The sequence below is a fragment of the Procambarus clarkii genome, chromosome 84, assembly GCF_040958095.1.
Source record: "Procambarus clarkii isolate CNS0578487 chromosome 84, FALCON_Pclarkii_2.0, whole genome shotgun sequence".
Lineage (NCBI taxonomy): Eukaryota > Metazoa > Arthropoda > Malacostraca > Decapoda > Cambaridae > Procambarus > Procambarus clarkii.
The window spans coordinates 9,866,093-9,887,336 of NC_091233.1; the positions used below are offsets into that span (position 1 = coordinate 9,866,093).

Here is a 21,244-nt window from a genome sequence, read left to right on the forward strand (position 1 = left end):
GAGAGAAATGATATAATATCAGACAGACAGTATGGTTTTCGATCTGGAAGATCCTGTGTATCGAATTTACTCAGTTTCTATGATCGAGCCACAGAGATATTACAGGAAAGAGATGGTTGGGTTGACTGCATCTATCTGGATCTAAAAAAGGCTTTCGACAGAGTTCCACATAAGAGGTTGTCCTGGAAACTGGAAAATATTGGAGGGGTGACAGGTAAGCTTCTGTCATGGATGAAAAATTTTCTGACTGATAGAAAAATGAGGGCAGTAATCAGAGGCAATGTATCGGAATGGAGAAATGTCACAAGTGGAGTACCACAGGGTTCAGTTCTTGCACCAGTGATGTTTATTGTGTACATAAATGATCTACCAGTTGGTATACAGAATTATATGAACATGTTTGCTGATGATGCTAAGATAATAGGAAGGATAAGAAATTTAGATGATTGTCATGCCCTTCAAGAAGACCTGGATAAAATAAGTATATGGAGCACCACTTGGCAAATGGAATTTAATGTTAATAAATGTCATGTTATGGAATGTGGAATAGGAGAACATAGACCCCACACAACCTATATATTATGTGAGAAATCTTTAAAGAATTCTGATAAAGAAAGAGATCTAGGGGTGGTTCTAGATACAAAACTATCACCTGAGGACCACATAAAGAATATTGTGCGAGGAGCATGTGCCACGCTTTCTAACTTCAGAATTGCATTTAATTACATGGATGGCGATATACTAAAGAAATTGTTCATGACTTTTGTTAGGCCAAAGCTAGAATATGCAGCTGTTGTGTGGTGCCCATATCTTAAGAAGCACATCAACAAACTGGAAAAGGTGCAAAGACATGCTACTAAGTGGCTCCCAGAACTGAAGGGTAAGAGCTACAAGGAGAGGTTAGAAGCCTTAAACATGCCAAAACTAGAAGACAGAAGAAATAGAGGTGATATGATCACTACATACAAAATAGTAACAGGAATTGATAAAATCGACAGGGAAGATTTCCTGAGACCTGGCACTTCAGGAACAAGAGGTCATAGATTTAAACTAGCTAAACACAGATGCCGAAGAAATATAAGAAAATTCACCTTCGCAAATAGAGTGGTAGACGGTTGGAACAAGTTAAGTGAGGAGGTGGTGGAGGCCAAGACCGTCAGTAGTTTCAAAGCGTTATATGACAAAGAGTGCTGGGAAGACGGGGGACACCACGAGCATAGCTCTCATCCTGTAACTACACTTAGGTAATTACACTTAGGTAATTACAAGCATCAGCCGAAGAACTGGGGTGTGGATCGCCGGCGAGGTAGGTCTGGGGCTCCCCCTTCCCCCTCCCAGGGAGGTGGGGGGGCTGCACAGACAGTGGCGCGACGACGAATGACGTCATACTAGTTTGCTCGTTTTTGTTTGGGGAGTTCTATCCACTCGTTCGGCTTCTGGTTGCAATTTTCACCGGAATAGGGGTTTGTTTTGGGATGCCTACCTTTCTGGGTGCCTAACCCGGTCGATGGCAGACATAGAATGCTTCCAACTACACAGGGGTTTCTATAGGCCATTTCTCCCCTTGCCTCTCTGAGGGGGCCAGGTTCTGGCTCATGGTCCCTGGTAGGCCCATAAGAACTCCGTACACATGACTGATGCTAAAGTCTAACATTAGCATATCAGCCTGGTAAGCTCCGGGGAGCCGTAGGGGCTCCCCCCAGAAAATGCATTCAAGTGAACCCAAACAGTCTCCAAAGTAAACACGACACAGTGCTGCCCTGGTGGCCAGGAATGCAAGCAGGATAGCAAAATGGCCGCCAATATAAACAACGCAGCAACAGACCGGAGGGTGACCGAAAACGCATAACACGCCGGCAAATATGGCAAAACTAGCGCCAAAGGGAAGGGAACGAAAAACCCCTTCCCTACAGCAAAATCCTTGCACAGAAGCACACAGGCCTAAGCAAGAGCAAAGCGGAACCCAAGCACACCAAGCAGGTTCCCACCCCCCTGAGCCCCGAGACCCCTTGAGAGAGGCTCTCGGGTAGAACCCACATCCACGCCCACCACCCTTGAAGAGAATGCAGAGTTTAGGGAGAAACGCCTCAAAGAGGGGATGGGGTCCGCTGGGAGGACCCAGAAGCCTTGGCGGGACAAACAGGTTCAACGGCCTCCGTCCCTGCATCAAATGGGGCAGCCCGAGTCTCATTCCCAACTAAACCCTGCCCTGACTCCGAAACCCTCGACATATGGGAGAGATCTTGAGATGATTTCAGGGCTTTAGTGTCCCCACGGCCTGGTCCTCGACAAGGCCTCCACCCCCAGGAAGCAGCCCGTGACAGCTGACTAACACCCAGGTACCTATTTTACTCCTAGGTAACAGGGGCATAGGGTGAAAGAAGCTCTGCCCATTGTTTCTCGCCGGCGCCCGGGACCACAGGATCACAAGTCCAGTGTGCTGTCCGCTCGGCCGACCGGCTCCCAGTAGCAAGGGAAAAGGTTGGGGGGGAGATAGAGTAGGGTGAACCATGTCAACAAGGGAAGGACTCGAGCACCCTAGAAAAGGCTTTTGATAGAATCTCACACAAGAGGCTGTTCTGGAAACTGGAACATGTTGGAGTGACAGGGAGACTTCTGACACAACGGAAACATTTTCCAACTGACAGACAGACGAGGGCATCAATCAGAGACAATATATATGACTGGAAGAGTGTTACTAGCAGAGTACCAAAGAGTTCAGTTCTTGCACCAGTAATGTTCATCATATACATAAATGATCAGAAAGAATACAGAAATATTTGAACATCTTTGTGAATGATGCTAAGATACTGTGGAAGATAAGAGACGCAGAAAATTGTAATGCCCTTCAAATCGATCTAGATAAAATAAGAGCTTGGAGCATAAAGTGGCAAATGAAATTCAATGTGAATAAATGCCATGTTATGGAACGTGGGATCAGAGAAAATAGACCTAACATAACTTACAAATTATGTGGAAAGGAATTACAGAACTATAGTAAAGAATAAGACCTTGGGGTGGTTTTGGATAGTAAGCTGTCGCCAGAGGAACACATGAACATTTTGAGAGGAGTGAATGCGTTGCTTTCAAACTTCAGACATGCTTTTAGTTATACAGTGGTACCTCGGAACACGAGTGTCCCTGTATGCGAGTTTTTCTGAATACGAGCCGGATTTCCTTGGAAAATGTGTCTCGGAAGGCGAGGGTTACCTCGGAACACGAGTGTGTTGATACGTGTTCAGGCCAACCTAGCGGGTGGTTGTACGACGATCGTCGCCCCTCCGCCCCTCAGTTTACCATTGTCTCCCGCCCAGTGACTATCCCTCCTGAATTCTTCACAAGGGTTTTCAGTTTTATGTCGGTTTTTTGGCCATTTGAGCATAAAAGTTGTTATTATATATCTCGCCATGGGTCTCAAGAATGTCATTGATAAGGTTCAACCTAAGAAAATAGCTGTGAGTAGAGGCAGTAGAGGATGTCCCTTCTTGATTAAGAAAATGTGTGAAGTATGGGAAGAACTACAAAGTTCTGTTGAAAAAACTCACCCAGATAAAGCTGTAGCAGGCCGTTGCATTGACCTTTTAAATGACAATGTGATGTCTTACTACAGACAAGTGTTAAAATGATGGGAAAAACAAGTGTCTTTAGACAGATTCTTAGTAAGACAAACAAGTCCTAGTGGTATGCAGGCAAAATGTGCCAGAGTGTGCTCACCAGTGAAGTCCTCACTGCCTGATGTGATAATGAACTGGACTCCCCTTCCAAACAGTAACTCCTCTCTTCCTCCCACCTCCTCACCATCTTTCATACGCCTACAGCATTCAACAGCAAGGTAAGTAATAGTGTGAACATAGTTTTGTAGGTTTATTTAGATGAATTAGGTACAAAAATTTAGTTTGATGTGGGTTTTTTTGGGGTAGTCAGGAACGGATTAATTCACTTCCCATTATTTCTTATGGGGAAATTAGCTTCGGAATACGAGCCGTCTCCAGGAACGGATTAAACTCTTAAACTGAGGTACCCCTGTATATGGATAGTGAAATTACTAAAGGAAGTGTTCGTGACTTTTGTGAGACCAAAACTTGAATATGCAGCAGTTGTATGGTGCCCAAATCTCAAGAAGCACAAAGAAACTGGAAGAGGTTTCAAAATGGCTTACAGAACTGGAAAACAAGAGTTACGAAGAGCGAATAGAGACGTTAAGCGTGCCATAACAAGAAGATGAAAGAAAGAGATGATCTAATCACCACTTACAAAATATTAACAGGAATTGACCAACCTGATAAAGAGGATTCCTGAAACCAGCAATATCACGAACAAGAGGATACAGGTTCAAGCTAAGGAAACAAAGATCCTGAAAAAACATTAGAAAGTTTTCTTTTGCAAACAGTAGTAGACGGTCAGAACAAGCTAAGTGAGTAGGTGGAGGAGGTCAAAACTGTCAGTAGTTTCAAAGAGTCATACGACAAATAGTACTGGGGAAGAAGGGACACCACGAGCGTAGCTCTTATCCTGTAATTACACTTAGGTAATTACACACAACAACAGGCTCCTCTTAGTACATGTAACCATGAAATGGTAGCAGGATTCTTTTTATGGGTCAAGGTAAACTCCATTTCATCCACAAAGAGCTATTATATCTCTATTTGCATCATACATGTTAACCCTTAAATTGCGAATCGCATCATATGATGCTTTGACCGACTTTCAGTAAATTGCGCATCGCATCATATGATGCTTTGGAGTACTACGCAAGATTTAAACGGCCCGCGGATACACGGGGTTCAGCTTGTGACCACAGCATCGCCTAAAAATGCCATAATATACTTGTTCATGCTATTATGTAGTGATGATATTATTACATTAGACCCCTGACTGTGATAAAACTGACCAGGGTTCTGATAATAGCAGGATTGTGTGATATTTAGCGCTGTGCGCCATGGAGGGAGGAGTAATGCTGTGGGAGGGGAGGGTAGTGGCATTGTCTTCTGACTGTGTGTGGCCACCTTTTATTGACTGCACTCACCATACCAGCTTAGTGGTTCGCTATGGTGAACACAAATGTAGATACTTAAATATAACGTGTGTATAGAGGGTATAAACAGCAAGAGGAGTAGGTTGGGAGCTGCCATTTTGGTGAGGGCGGTGGCGTCGTCTGCACGACTTATCATGTTGTTTACTGGTGACCACAATAGTCTTTGGGCACCATACCAGTTTACTTATACAAGTATGGTAAATAAAACAGGTAGATAATTATATATAATGTGTGTATATAGCGTAATAACACCACAAACAGTATTGTTGGAGGAGAAATATTAGTGCATCTGGCCTTGAAGTTGGTAGCCATCAGCTGACTGTGTGAGTAGCTACGTCTTTGTGCCTTTACTCACCATACAAGCTTAGATGTACAGTTATGGTAAACAAAACATGTAGATACTTATATATAACGTCTGTATATAAAAGCAAAAACAGTATGGTGGGAGGAGAATGGTGGTAAGTCAGGTGAGGTGCGGGAGGGAGGGAGTGGCAGCCAGTGGCAGGCTGCCACTGCCACTCAGCATACCATTATGCTGAGTGGCAGTGGCAGTTCGTTATGGTGAACACGAATGTAGATACTGATATATAGCATCTGTAAATAGTGAATGAAAGCAAAAACAGTATTGTGGGATGAGAATGTGGGTGAGTCAGGTGACTTGAGGGAGGGAGAAAGTAGCAGCCAGTGGCGGGCTGCCACTGGCACTGCCACTCAGCATGCCAACTTAGTGGTTCATTATGGTGAACAGGAATGTAGATACTTATATATAACGTCTGTATATAGTGAATAAAAGCAAAAACAGTATGGCGGGAGGAGAATGTGGGCGAGTGAGGTGTTGAGGGAAGGAGTGAGTGGTTGGCTGGTACACGGCGGTCACTCCTCGTTACTTTTTGACTCATAATAGGAACTTAGTGGTTCGTTATGGTGAACAAAACATGCAGATACTTATATATAACCTGTGTATATGGTGTAATAACCAACAAAGTATTTGTTCACTGTTTGATGAACATAATTGAATCAACAATATGCACACCATATTGTTGAGTACATCGATGATTCACTCATTTTATTATAAAATTTATATCACACTACACACTATTGAATAATATTACAGCAAAAAAAAATATACGAAAAATCAATCAGAGACATTGAAATAATTAGGTAATTATCTCTTTGTAGCAACTCCGGCCTGACAGCTGGCGAGCAACAGACCGCCTGGGACGCACGCTGAGTCAGCTCCTGTTTTCTGCCAGACTTCCCCGCCCTATAGCGGGCAAAATATGCCACTTACGATTTTTTTATTATTTTTTCCCATGATCAGTGAGCACAAATTAACAGGTTAGGAAGAAAAAAGATTTTTTTTTTTTTTTGTATGCGCCTGTGGGTGTCAAATGGTATATAGCCATGCGCCATTTAAGGGTTAAACCCAGACATTATTGAAATCATCATATGACAATAGCCACATTACCCCCATGAATCAACAAATGATGATAACTGCTGTCTATGGGTTAAGACATCAATGCGCTCTTGAGTGGAATATTGTTGCGCACTAACAGCCCCATTCAAAGCATGAGAAAATGCTGACCCGGAGAGCATGTAATGATCCTTTACCTCTAGAATGCACTTGATAAAACATCTAAATTATTGGGAACGCCTAAAAATGTTACACGTGTATTCCCAAGAGTACAAGCGAGAGAGATACATAATAATTTGCACTTTGAAAATATAAGAAGATACTGGTTCCAAATCTCCACACAAAAATAACTCTGCATGAGACCAGAAGGCATGACAGGGTGTGCAAAATAGCCCCACAGAGAAGCAGAGGTGCAATAGGAACACAGACAGCACTTCATCAGTATCAAAGGCCCCAAGACTTTTCAACACTTTTTTCCTTACACATTCAGGGCATAACTGGCTTACCCCTCTGTCTGAGATTACTATAAGCTTGGACTGTTGAGGTGTGCAGTTGAGCTGGGCAGGAATGCCAACTGCTTAACAGTTATGAACAAGGTAAAATGTATAGGGCAACAGCACAAGATCTTGAGGAGACCTTGCCAGACAGAGGTTCGTGGTTGTTCAACATCCTCCCAGCAAGCGTAATAAATATTGCCAGAACAAATGTGAACATCTTCAAGAGAAAACTGGATAGTTTTCTTCAACAAGTGCTGGACCAACTGAGCTGTGGTGGATATGGGGGCATGTGGGCCACTCCAAACAACAGCTAGTTGAACCAAGCTCCCACAAGTCAGGCCAGGCTTGGGAGTAGAACTCCCAAAACCCCATCTATGTACAGATATAATCCAGGATCCAAATTTTGAAGGTTAAAGTGTATTAACAGAATTTTACAGAGTAATTTAATGATTTGAAATTTTAAAAATTTCATCATTAAATATCAATATGATCATTGAGAAAATCCATAGGAGCCGTGATAAGAGTTCAAACCAATGCAGTGGGTGTTCCCAGGCACACACCCTAGTCAACTAGGAATGTGTGTGCATGAAAACATTCACTGCATAGGTTTGAATCCTCATCACAGCTACTACGGATTTTCTCATGATCATTATTTTCACACAAATATTGTATACGTCTTACTTTGAATATAAATACCTTACTGTATTAATACAACAACAAATGGTAAAAATCATAATTTACCTTCATTCAGCCTGTCAATAGCAGACAGGTGTGGTGGTGGTGGTTGGAATACACCCAATGATGGTAACTTTGGCAACAACTTTACACATTTATTTTCTTTTGACCTCCTTTCTGTTAGTGGTGCTCTGAGTGTTTTGCCTTCACCTGAAATTATATCACAAACTAAATTTAAAATAAATTTTCCTAAATTTTTTTTAGTTTTATTCAGATTGATACAAATTACATATTTTTTCCAGATTCCATATTCTTAATATGTTATCTAATTTATAATATGGAATCACATAACAGTTATTGGCATAATTTCATTTGTAGATTTTTTTATATGGAAGTGATCTCCAGTAACACACATGCAGTATGGAAAGTTGAGAGTGATGAATTTGAGGAAATTGACAAGAAAATAGAATCATACAGTCAACAACTCTAAGAAACCCTAAAGGCCAACAGAGTTAGGCAAGGATATGCAAAGAAAGAGTTGTCCATGAGAAACTTCATGGACAACTCTCATAGAGGAGGTTAATTAAGAACTAGAAAAGTACAAAGAGGAAATTAACCCTTAAAGTGCGCATCACGTCATATGACGTGTTGGACGTTGTTCCAGTCAACTGCGCATCACGTCATATGACGTGTTGGAGTACTACGCAAGATTTAAACGGCCCGCGGAGACACGGGGTTCACCACACCTTCATCAGGGCTCTTGTAAACAGACGCCATTTTTTTTGTAAATCGTGGGCCAAACTCCCGGGTGTTATTGGCCTCAGTATTGAGTGAGCAACCAAGCCTGACGCACGCAGCATGAGCTAACAGCACTGCTGTTCAGCTTGTGACCACAGCATCACCTAAAAATGCCAAAATATACTTCTTCATGCTATTATGTAGCGATGATATTATAACAGAAGACCCCTGACTGTGATAAAACTGACCAGGGTTCTGATAATAGCAGGATTGTGGTGATATTTAGCGCTGTGCGCCATGGAGGGAGGAGTAATGCTGTGGGAGGGAGGGTGGTAGCGATGTCTTCTGACTGTGTGTGGCCACCTTTTATTGAATGCACTCACCATACCAGCTTAGTGGTTCGCTATGGTGAACACAAATGTAGATACTGTACTTATATATAACGTGTGTATAGAGGGTATAAACAGCAAGGGAAGGTTTGGAGCCCCATTTTGGTGAGGGCGGTGGCGTCGTCTGCACAACGCCACCGTGCAGACGACGGTGTTGTTTACTGGTTACCACGATGGTCTTTGGGCACCATACCAGTTTATTTGTACAAGTATGATGAATAAAACAGGTAGATATTTATATATAATGTGTGTATATAGCGTAATAACACCACACAGCATTGTTGGAGGAGAAATATTAGTGCGTCTGGCCTTGAGGGCGGCAGCCATCAGCTGACTGTGTGAGGTCCTACGTCTTTGTGCCTTTACTCACCATACAAGCTTAGATGTATAGTTATGGTGAACAAAACATGTAAATACTTATATATAACATCTGTATATAAGATATATAGCGTAATAACACCACACAGTATTGTTGGAGGAGAAATATTAGTGGGTCTGGCCTTGAGGGCAGCTGCCATCAGCTGACTGTGTGAGGTCCTACGTCTTTGTGCCTTTACTCACCATACAAGCTTAGATGTACAGTTATGGTGAACAAAATATGTAGATACTTATATATAACGTCTGTATATAGTGAATTATAGCAAAAACAGTATTGTGGGAGAAGAATGTGGGTGAGTCAGATGACTTGAGGGAGGGCGGGAGTGGCTGGCTGGTACACGGCGGTCACGCCTCGTTACTTTTTGACTCATAATAGCTACTTAGTGGTTCGTTATAGTGAACAAAACATGCAGATACTTATATATAACCTGTGCTTATAGTGTAATAACTGACAAAGTATTTGTTCACTGATTGATGAACATAACTGAATCAACAATATGCACACCATATTTTTGAGTACAGCAATGATTCACTCATTTTATTATATAAATATATCAAACTACACACTATTGAATAATATTACAGCAAAAAAACAATGAAAAATCAATCAGAGACATTGAAATAATTAGGTAATTATCTCTTTGTGACAACTCTGACCTGACAGCTGGCGAGCAACAGACCGCCTGGGACGCACGCTGAGTCAGTGCCTATAATTTGCCAGACTTTCCAGCCCTATAGCGGGCAATATATGCCACTTACGATTTTTTAATTATTTTTCCTGTGATCAGTGAACACAAATTAACATGTTAGGAAGAAAAAATTATTTTTTATTTTTTCAAAATTACATGCGCCTGTGGGGAAGAAAGGATATTATACCCCTAGCATGTTAAGGGTTAAAGAGACGTATGCATAAGTCATGAAAGATGAAGAGACGATCAAGGAAGTGTGTTTGGAAGTCAAAACCAGAAATGACGAACAAGAAGCAGAAGTTAGGCAAGCAATTAGGAAAGAGCTGGTTACCAACAGTGAATTAGAATAAACCACTGCAGATAGAAGTACTGTAAGTCCATAATAATTTGTGGGTGTTTAGAAAACGAAATATTATCTAGGGTAGACATACCAGGAGAAGAGATGAAAATCTTAGAGAAAATGCTAGGTTTAGGAGAAGGTCTCAATTCAAAGGAAAATGTCAGTGATTTTAGGAGTATAAGTAAATATGAGAAAGACGAGAACTCTCTTAACCCCTAAACTGCGCAAAACCTCATATGAAGTGTGACATTGAGCTCAGCTTTTAAAATTTTCTGAAACTCTTTCAAATGTTTTGTGCATAATCTAATAGGCAAATGCTCCAACTTTGTCTAATTGATACCAGCGTAACTTGAAAAACAAGAAAATATAAAGTAACTATGAAACTGAATATTGAAAACTTTAGATTTTGAAATCAGCTGCAAAAATATAAAATACTGTATAACAAATTGTTCATTTTGAGTTATAATGCTCTCAGACTAGCATACGATCTTCATTTTCATATATTTAGAAAATAAGTTTTCAGTATAGATTACAGGAAAAAAAAAATCAATATGGCATTTGAAATATGCCCAAATTTAGACAACAAAAATTTATAACTACAAACGTATAGAGTTTATGAAAAATCAATTCTATAGGGATTGTAGAACAGACAGATGTACACACATAACAAGAGGTGATAGATATAAACTAGCTAAACACAGATGCTGAAGAAATATAAGAAAATTCACTTTTGCAAACAGAGTGGTAGACGGTTGGAACAAGTTAGGGGAGAAGGTGGTGGAGGCCAAGACCGTCAGTAGTTTCAAAGCGTTATATGGCAAAGAGTGCTGGGAAGACGGGACACCACGAGCGTAGCTCTCATCCTGTAACTACACTTAGGTAATTACACTATATGTAAAAATGGTGAGAATCGGTCAGAAACAGCATTTTTGGATACTGAAGTTCAAATTCTAGTTATAGATATAATTGAAGTTGAAGTTATTGACAATGAATAAGGCAGTTCTAATTCATGAATTTACTTGAATGTTTTAATAAACATTGTTTGGCATTCGTACTCGAATATGTGAAAGTTGTAGGTCATTATGTGTTGAAATGAAGTCAAGAAATAATGACCCTCAAAATAACAAAATATAGGGATAATTAAAATGATTTAGGGGATATATTTAGGGTATACTTTAAGTAAGTCAAAAAACCAGCGTTGAATGCAATGAAATGCCATTTTCTGGGTGAGTCCCGGAGGCTCCCTGGAGCTATCCCAGGCTGATATGCTAATGTCAGACTTTGGCATCAGTCATGTGTATGGAGTTCTTAGGCCTACCGGGGACCATGGCCAGAACCGGGCCCCCTCAGAGAGGCAAGGGAAGCAATGGCCTGTAGAAGCCCCCATGTGGTTGGAAGCATTCTATGTCTGCCATCGACCGGAACAGGCACCCAGAGAGGTAAGCGCCTCAAAACAAACCCCTATTCTGGTTAAAATTGCTACCAAAAGCCGAACTAGTAGATAGAACTCCCCAACCGAAAACAAGGAAACTAGTGTGACGTCACACACCGCCGCGCCGCTGTCTGCGCAGCTCCCCCCTCCCCGGGAGGGGGAAGGGGGAGCCCCAACCCACACGCCGGCTACCCACACCTCAGTTCTTGAGGCTGGATGTCAAAAACGCGAAAAAACGCCGACCGGAGGGGAGGGAGGGATGCCAGGGAGCCTCCGGGACTCGCCCAGAAAATGGAGTTTCATTACATTCAACGCTGGTTTTCTGGGGGGAGCCCCGTCGGCTCCCCGGAGCGAACTACCCACAGACGGAAAAAGAGGGACTTACCCGGGAGGCGGCCGTCGCTCACTCCTCAACTCGAAGCAGACACAACTGGCTGCAACCGCCGACCCAAAGCAACACAGGCCCGATGGGGCCCAGGGACATTCACAAGGTAACGAGCAGCCAGGACCCTGTTCGACCACCAAAATCCCCGCGCCCGAATATCAGACCAAGACATATTCCCAAAGACGGCAGCAAGAGCCGCGAACTTACGAACGTCATGGGCACGGGGATAGACCGCAGGCTGACTGGACTTAACCCTGCGGACGACCTGGGAGACCCGAACCCGCGAACAGGGAAGAAGGGAAACCGGATTAACCCACAGCGCGTCCCCAGACACAGAAGCTGTGGCGCGCAAATAACCGCGAAGCGCCGCAACTGGACACAAAACATGAAGCACCCTCGGCCTGACCAACCAAGCATCAACCACCCATGGACCCCTCCGGAATGCAGCAGTCTCATTCTTAGCCAGAAAAGAAGGAGACGGCTGCAAACGAACAAAACAATCACCACGACCAAAAGAGCAGAAACCCCTGCGCCGGAGGAGAGCATGAAGCTCCCCTACCTGACCTCCAGAGGCCAAAGCCAACAAGAAAAGTGCCTTGGAAAAACAATCCTGGACCGAAGGGGCCACAACCAAACGAGGAGACGAAAGGAAAGCAAGCACTCTGTCCAAAGACCAGGACGGCTCAGGCGACGCATGAACAGGCCGGAGGTGAAACAACGCACGAGACAGCTTGCGAAACGGCGCAGACGTAACATCGATACCGAAAGCAAGCTGAAGCGGCTCCGCCAGCGCCGCACGATATGAGGTGACAGTGTTAGGCATAAGATGACGGTCCTAAAACAACCACGAGAGGAAGGACAAAACAACCCGAACAGATAAGGAACTAACACGACGAAGACACAAAAAGAAACCGAAGGACCGCCAGGAAACTTCATACAGCCGCCGAGAAGAAGCCCTCAGGTGGGACACCAACAAGGAGGCCATCTGATCACCATAGAGATGATGATGTACTCGAGTCAAAAAACCCATACGCAAAGACTCGAGGAGAAGATCGAACCAGCCACGTGACGTACCGGCCCGATCTGCTGAAAGAGGCGGAGCCGCGGGAAAACCCTCGGGTTCGGACACCGAGCAAACAGCGCCTGAAACCAAGGCTGGGCCAGCCACCAAGGGGCCAGAAGGACAACTCTCCCCTGGTAAGTCTCTAAGCGAGTCAGGACCTGGAGCAACAGCCGAACCGGGGGAAAGAGGTACAGGAACCCCCACCTCGACCAGTCTAGCCGAAAGGCATCGACCCCGACGGCCTCGCGATCAAGGAAGGTCGCCGCATAAACGGGAAGATGCTGCGACCACGCCGACGCGAAGAGGTCCACCTCGGGGCGCCCGAACGTCTGGCAAAGCCAACGGAAGGACTCGTCGTCGACCGTCCACTCCGTGGAGAGGGGAACGAAGCAAGACAGGGCGTCGGCCAAGACGTTGGACACGCCCCGTACGTGAACCGCCAGGAGAGCCAAACCCCAAGAACTCAGCAGACGAGTCACCTGAAGCGACCAACCCCAAAGAGACAAGGACCGCATCGAATCCCCGTGGTTCAGGCAATGAACCACCGGAGAGCAGTCCAAATGGAGCCGAATCGTCGATCTGCGGGCCACCCGAATCCTCCCCAGAGCAAACTACACTGCCGCAAACTCCCGCACCGTGCTGTGAGCTCGACGGAAGGACGGATCCCAATGCCCCTGGCCGGCCTGGTGAGCACTAGTCACAAAACCCCAGCCGAGAGACGACGCATCCGTGTACACATCGAGTGAGGGCTCTGGTAGGCGCCAAGGCACTGAACCCCAAAAAACCCGAAGAGGAAGCCGGTGACGCAGCAACCGACGCAAGGCCCCCGGGGGTCGAACTCTGCGATCGTGAGAGAGGCGGAAGGGGGAACCCCGAAGGAACCAGAACAGCCATCGAAGCCAAACCCGACCCGGCGGGTAGACCACCATCGCAAAGTTCAGGCTACCGCACAGCCCCTCGAGCAACCGCCGGGTGACCCGAGGACCCTCCAGAAACAAACGAAGGCGGGACCGCAGCCGCAGGAGAGACTCCAGAGGGAGAGACAAGGAGGAGGTTCGAGAGTCCCAAACGAGACCCAGCCAAGTCCGAACCTGAGAGGGAACCAGATGGGACTTCCTCCAGTTCACCAAGAACCCGAACTCGGCGAGCTGGGAAAGAACCAAATCCCAGGCTAGCAAGCAAGCTGATTGGCTGGGAGCCCAAACCAGCCAGTCATCGAGGTAGGCCAACACCCGAACACCTAGGAGACGCAAACGAGCCACCACAACCCGCGTAAGGCGCGTGAATACGCGAGGTGCCAGGTTCAACCCGAACGGGAGACAACGAAAGCGGTAACTCAGACGCCCCACAACAAAACCGAGCCAGTCCCTGAACCGTGGATGACTCGGGACATGCCAATAAGCGTCTCGGAGGTCCAGGGACACCAGCCAAGCTTCTGGCTCCAAGGGGAGCTGAACCTGAGACAGCGTAGTCATCCGAAAGGAGGGGCAATGAACCCAGGGGTTCAGACGGGACAAGTCCAGAATGAACCGCAGGTCCGCGCAGTCCCGTTTCAGAACTGGAAACAGACGGGAACTCATCTGAGGGACGACGTCGTTTCGACGACGCCCAAGCGTACCCACTCCAAGACGACTCGACAGCGCAGAGGAAGAAACCTGCCCGGCAGCCCCGACGCCACCGCAGGCCGCGAGACACGACCCGAAAGGCCCACGAATCGTGGGACCAGGTACGAGCGAACAGTGCAAGCCGCCCCCCCAACCGCGAAAGGGCTGGCGACCCTTACGAGACCCAGAACCCCACACAGCGCGAACACCGCGCCGACCAGACGAGGGAGGGTCCGCAGGAGGAGCCAACCCCGAACCTGACACCAGAGGCCTAACACGACGAGAGTAACCCCAAGCCCTGGCGCGACCTTTCCGGGAAGACCCACCCCGGGACCCCCGGAAAACCAACAAGTCTGACATCGGACGACAAGCCGCCGACGCAGCCTGAATAAACTGCGCCACGGCCGACTCCTCAAACAGAAGAGGACAAAAAGGTGAAGAACGCCTAAGAGCCAGAGCCCAAGCAGATTCCACGGAGGAACCCAGCACCGTCTGCCGACACACGAGACGGGAAGCATAAAACAGGGAAACCGCATCCTGCAAAATCGGCGTGAACAGCTTCAACAAGGCAGCCAATGAACGCGCAGCCGAGGACAAGGTGCCGGACCCCGGGACAGACCCAAGCGTCCTCACATCCTCCACGAGGCAATCCGAAGACAGCTCCAGGAGGGAACAGAGCCGCAAGGCCGAAGCCAAAAGGCCCCGGGCACGCAAGTCCTCCGCAACGAGTGCTGCCGAAAGGGAGGGAACCTGCACATGGAGCTGAATAACGCCCACATCGCGGGAAAGGGCAGGGGCAAACAAGCACTCATTCAGATACTCAAGCTCGCCCCCCAGGAAAACCTGAAGCACTGTGGAAGCTTCCCGCCACTCCAGCATGCAGGAACGACAGAAGGAATGCCAGGAATCCAGAACAAACAAAGGGCAGTCTGCTAGCCAGGATGACTCCGGAACCTCGTAACGGCGCCAGAAAGGGAACGAAGTCCCAAACCTGAATTCGGACGGATCCATTTCCGAGGCATAATCCGGGTCACGCAGGGGGTAAGCTGCAAAGGCCGCTCGCACCACACCAGGTTAGATTTGATAAGCCGAAAACCTCCGGAAGGACGGAACCGACGTACCCGGGGGAACACGGAACCGAACCCGGGGAGGGGCCGACACCAAATCCAACTCGTACGCAGAGGGGGGAAAAGAAAACCCCACTCCTTGTAACAATAAGCCCCGCTCAGAGGGAAGAAAAACCCAGGCGGGGTCCAGCGGGGCCCAAGGCCCCCAAGTCAGCCCCTCTCCAGCCTCGAGGTCCTTCACCACAGGACCCGAGGCCGAGTCCTCTCCCCAAGCCCCGACCCCACAAGACAAGGACGGAGCAGCCGGAAAAGCTGGAGGAAGGGGGGCCCACTGGTCAAACCCAGAAGCTTCGGCCGGGAGACAAGACTCGAATGCCTCTGCCGCCCCCCCGGAAGGGGCACCCCACAAAGCTGCCCGAGTCTCGAGATCAAGTAACCCCTGCTCCGACCCCCAAAACTCTCAGACGCTTCGGGGCCGGAAGCAGGGGGGGGGGACCAGAACGAACAGAAGGGGAAGGACGAGGAGGTGCTGACTGAACCAGGATCGAAGCGAACCCCCCCCCACAAGTCCGGGTCTCGAAAAGCAAAGCGGGGCAGCCCCGGGGCATCCGGGTGAGCAACCAACCGAGCGCGTTGCAACAGACGAAACCTAGACTGCAACGCACGCACCGCCTGTACCCGAATAGAAACATCAGAGGATTGGGTAAATTGAGTCACAAGCAAGCGGCAACACTCACTGGACTCAGGGTCAAAAGTATCACCGACCCAACAGGCAGCATGGCAGAGGCAAAAACAATCTGAATAAAATGACAGAACCCCCCACCAGGCAAAAAGAAAAACAAAACCCCACAAGAGGACAGCGAACCCCAAGGAACAGAGCCAGCCGCGATGTCGGGAATACAAGCTGAGCAGCACCCTGTGCCCTACCAGTGCAAACTGCCTTTTACCTGCCGGTAACAAGGGAGAACAGAACACCCAAGAGCCCAACAGGCGGCCGAAAAACCGAAAGGTAAAACGGACCAGCAGAGGCAGACCCCGAGGAGCCTGTGGAAGGTGGCCCCAAGCCCCAAGGGCAGTACTTACAGGGCACCTAGGGAAGGCAGCCCTAGGTGCATGCAGCCAGAGTACTGAAGATAACTCCTGGCTCTCGCACCCACAAAACCAACACCACACGCAAAGCACAGTGCAGTAGCGACACCGGAGCCAGAGCACACGACCATCGCCTATAGCATGAGCCACACGAACTGAGGTGTGGGTAGCCGGCGTGGGGGTCTGGGGCTCCCCTTTCCCCCTCCCGGGGAGGGGGGAGCTGCGCAGACAGCGGCGCGGCGGTGTGTGACATCACACTAGTTTGCTTGTTTTCGGTTGGGGAGTTCTATCTACTAGTTCGGCTTTTGGTAGCAATTTTAACCAGAATAGGGGGTTTGTTTTGAGGCGCTTACCTTTCTGGGTGCCTGTTCCAGTCGATGGCAGACATACAATGCTTCCAACCACACGGGGGCTTCTATAGGCCATTGCTTCCCTTGCCTCTCTGAGGGGGCCCAGTTCTGGCCGTGGTCCCCGGTAGGCCTAAGAACTCCATACACATGACTGATGCCAAAGTCTGACATTAGCATATCAGCCTGGGATAGCTCCAGGGAGCCGACGGGGCTCCCCCCAGAAAGCCCTAATCTGGTCCCTAATCATCAAAACAACCTAAAAAACCAGCGTTGAATGTAATGAAACGCCATTTTCTGGGTGAGTCCCAGAGGCTCCCCGGAGCTTACCAGGCTGATATGCTAATGTCAGACTTTGGCATCAGTCATGTGTACGGAGTTCTTATAGGCCTACCGGGAACCACGAGCCAGAACCTGGCCCCCTCTAGAGAGGCAAGGGGAGTAATGGCCTATAGAAACCCCCGTGTGGTTGGAAGCATTCTATGTATGCCATCAACCGGGTTAGGCACCCAGAAAGATAGGCGTCCCAAAACAAACCCCTATTCTGGTGAAAATTGCAACAAAAAACCGAACGAGTGGATAGAACTTCCCCAAACAAAAACGAGCAAACTAGTATGATGTCACCCGTCATCGCGTTGCTGTCTGTGCAGTTCCTCCCTCCCCGGGAGGGGGAAGGGGTAGCCCCAGACCTACCACGCCGGCGATCCACACTATAGTTCTGAGGCTGGATGTCAAAACACCTGAAAAAAAACGCCGACTGGAGGGAGGGATGGAATCCGGGGAGCCTCCAGGACTTACCAGAAAATGATGTTTCATTACATTCAACGCTGGTTTTCTGGGGGGGAGCCCCTACAGCTCCCCGGAGCTAACTATCCACAGAGGAAAAGAATAGGGACTGACCCAGGAGGAGGTCGCCGCATACTACTCAACCCGAAGTCGAGACAACAGGCCGCATCCGCCGACCCAAAGCGACACAGGCCCGACAGAGCCCAGGAACGCGTACAAGGTAACGAGCAGCCAAGGACCCTGTTCGACCGTCAAATTCCCCGTGCCTGAATGTCCTCCCAGGACACAGTACCAATGATGGCAGCAAGAGCCGCGAACTTGCGGATGTCATGGGCACGGAGATAGACCGCAGGCTGGCGAGCCTTAACCCTCAAACCGCTAGGGGCCCAAATGGAATTCACACCCACAGGCGCAACAAAAAAAAAAAAAAAATCCAAAATTTTTTTTCGTCTTATAGAAGTGTTCATTTTTGTTCCCTGATCACGGAAAAAATGTTTCATTTTTCATGTTTCAATCGTAGGTGGCATATTTTAGCCGCAATAGGGTAGGGAAGTGTGGCAAAAAAGGGGCGTTGGCAGAGCCTTCGCCAGACGAGGTCTACTCCACCTGAGCTGTCAGACGGCAGTTGCCACAAATATATTATTACCCAATTATTTCAATGTCTCTGATTGATTTTTTCTTAGTTTTTTTTTGCAGTAATATTATTCCATACAGTGAATTGTGGTATATTTATATTATAAAATGTGTGAACCATCGCAGTATTCAAAATTATGGTGTGCATATTAGTGATTCAATTATTATGTTCATAAAACAACAAACAAATAGTTTTGCTGTTGTTACACTATATACACAGGTTATATAAAAGTATTTGCATGTTTTGTACACCATAACAAACTACTAAGTTGGTCTTGTGAGTCAAAAAGCAACGAGGAGTGACCGCCAAACACCAGCGAGCCACTCACTGCCACTCCCTCCCTCAACACCACCTCACTCACCCTCATTCACCTCCCACAATACTCTCTCTGTATTTATTCACTATACACAGACGTTATATATACGTATTTACATGTTTTGTTCACCATAACTGTACATCTAAGCTTGTATGGTGAGTAAAGGCCATAAGACGTAGCTACTCACACAGTCAGCTGATCGGCGGCCGCCCTCAAGGCCAGATGCACTAATATTTGTCCTCCAACAATATTGTTTGTGGTGTTATTACGCTATATACACACATTATATATAAGTATCTACCTGTTTTATTCACCATACCTGAACAAATAAGCTGGTATGGTGCCCAAAGATCATAGTGGCCATCAGTAAACAACATGCCAAGTCGTGCAAACGACGCTCCTCCCTCACCAAAATGGCGGCTCCCAACCTACTCCTCTCGCTGTTATCTCACACTATACACATGTTATATATAAGTATCTACATTTATGTTCACCATAGCGAACCACTAAGCTGGTATGGTGAGTGCAGTCAATAAATGGTGGCCACACACAGTCAGAAAACGACGCCACAACCCTCCCTCGCACAGCTTTACTCCTCCCTCCATGGAGCACAGCGCTAAATATCACCACAATCCTGCTATTATCAGAATCCTGGTCAGTTTTATCACAGTCAAGGGGGCTTCAGTAATACTATCACTGCTAAATAATAGCAGTATCATTTATATTATGGTATTTGTAGGCGATGCTGTGGTCACAAGCTGAACAGCGGTGCTGTGAGCTCGTGCTGCGTGCGCCAGCTTTGGTGGCTTGCTCAATACTGACGCTGTAACACCCAAGAATGTTGGCCTGGATTTTTTTCTAGGTGGCATCTGGCAACTATCGGTCGTGGCTGTACTATAGCTGCCCCATCCCAGGCGGGACATTTAAATTATAGTGCTAGACACGAAATCATATATAAATGATGTGCGCGGTTTCGGTTTTGTCACTGATATCATTTATATATGATATGCGCGGTTTGAGAGTTAAGAACCCCGCGGACGACCTGGGAGACCCGCACCCTCGAGCAGGAAAGAAGGGAATCTGAACAACCCATAACGCGTCCACGGACCCAGAAGGTGTGGCGTGCCAATAACGGCGGAGAGGCGCAACCGGACAAAAATAAAATGCACTCCCGGCCTAACTAACCAAGCATCAACAACCCAGGGACCCCCTCCGGAAAGCAGCAGTCTCATTGTTCACCAGAAAAAAAGAAGGCAGCAGATGACCAAACCAATCACCCCGACCGGAGGAGCAGAAAACCCCTGCGCAGGAGGAGAGCATGAAGCTCACCTACCCGACCCCCAGAGGCCAAAGCCAACCGGAAAAGAGCCATCGAAGAAGGGACAGAAGGAAAAGGAAGGACTGCCAAAACAGCCCATACTGCCGAGAAGAAGCACACAGGTGGGACACCAACAACAAAGTCACCTGACCACCAACGGACGCGAGATACCCGAGGCAGAACGTAATCAGCCCTGTCAAGGGTCATCTGAGCCTAAGAAGAGGTGGAGCCGCAGGAAGATCTCGGGTGCGACCACCAAGGAATCAAAGCTGGAAGCCCAAGCCGGCAAGAAGGAGATGGAACGTCTGCCGAACAGAAAACTCCCCAACGCGAGCAAGCTCGCCAAGGGATCGGAAACCACGGGTCCGACGTGAGACACGAGAGAAGGAACATCGCAAGACCCTGAAAAAATCAACAGGCAGGGCAAGCCAGGAAAACAGAAACCCAAACCCGGCAACAGGAAGGCCAAAAGGCACAAACAAAACACACAACAGTGTGAAGGAGGAAATGATAAAAAAAACAGCAGAAAAGCCCCAGCACCAGCGGCCAGGGACAAGAGTGAAACAGGATGTCGAGACGAATGCACGAGGAAGGGAAGTGGCAGAGGCCAACACCACACCCAGCGTCCAGTGCAGATAAGAGCCCAGTAGGCTCTGGAACTTGAACAGAAAGCGAATGATAGGCGAGGGGCGAGACGAAGAGCCAAAGCTCATCCCTAGCCAGCACAACTAGACAAGGACAACGAGGTTAGGACAGAGAATTCAAGGAACATGGAAAAGCCAAACCCAGCAAAGCAAGACTGGCAGGGAAGGAGGGCCCCAGAAAATCAAGGGAACAAAAACCCAAACAAGGAAGGCGCCAGAAGGAACACGGAAGGGCCAAACAAAACGCCACAACCATACTCCCACACGCAGCCGCAGTATCAAAACCGCAGCAAAAGTCACCACACAAAGTAGGAGCTAGATAGTAAACGAGAAGGTCTGATAACAATAATGAGAGAGATTATAGTGAGAGCGGATAACGATAGATCACGACTGTTGATAGTCGG

The 21,244-nt window shown here is 47.4% G+C and overlaps 1 protein-coding gene across 2 annotated transcripts in view; it reads right to left on the bottom strand.

The window, feature by feature from the left end:
• LOC138349821 (uncharacterized) overlaps nucleotides 1–21,244 on the bottom strand; it is a 114,180-nt gene that overhangs the window by 41,775 nt on the left and 51,161 nt on the right. Inside the window, exon 5 of one of the 2 annotated variants that reach the window (XM_069316539.1) lies at nucleotides 7,688–7,831. The exons of the other annotated variant lie outside the window; for it this stretch is intronic. Within the exon in view, the coding sequence (XP_069172640.1) occupies nucleotides 7,688–7,831 (144 nt within the window). The remainder of the gene's footprint in view (nucleotides 1–7,687; nucleotides 7,832–21,244) is intronic. 2 annotated transcript variants of the gene reach the window in all.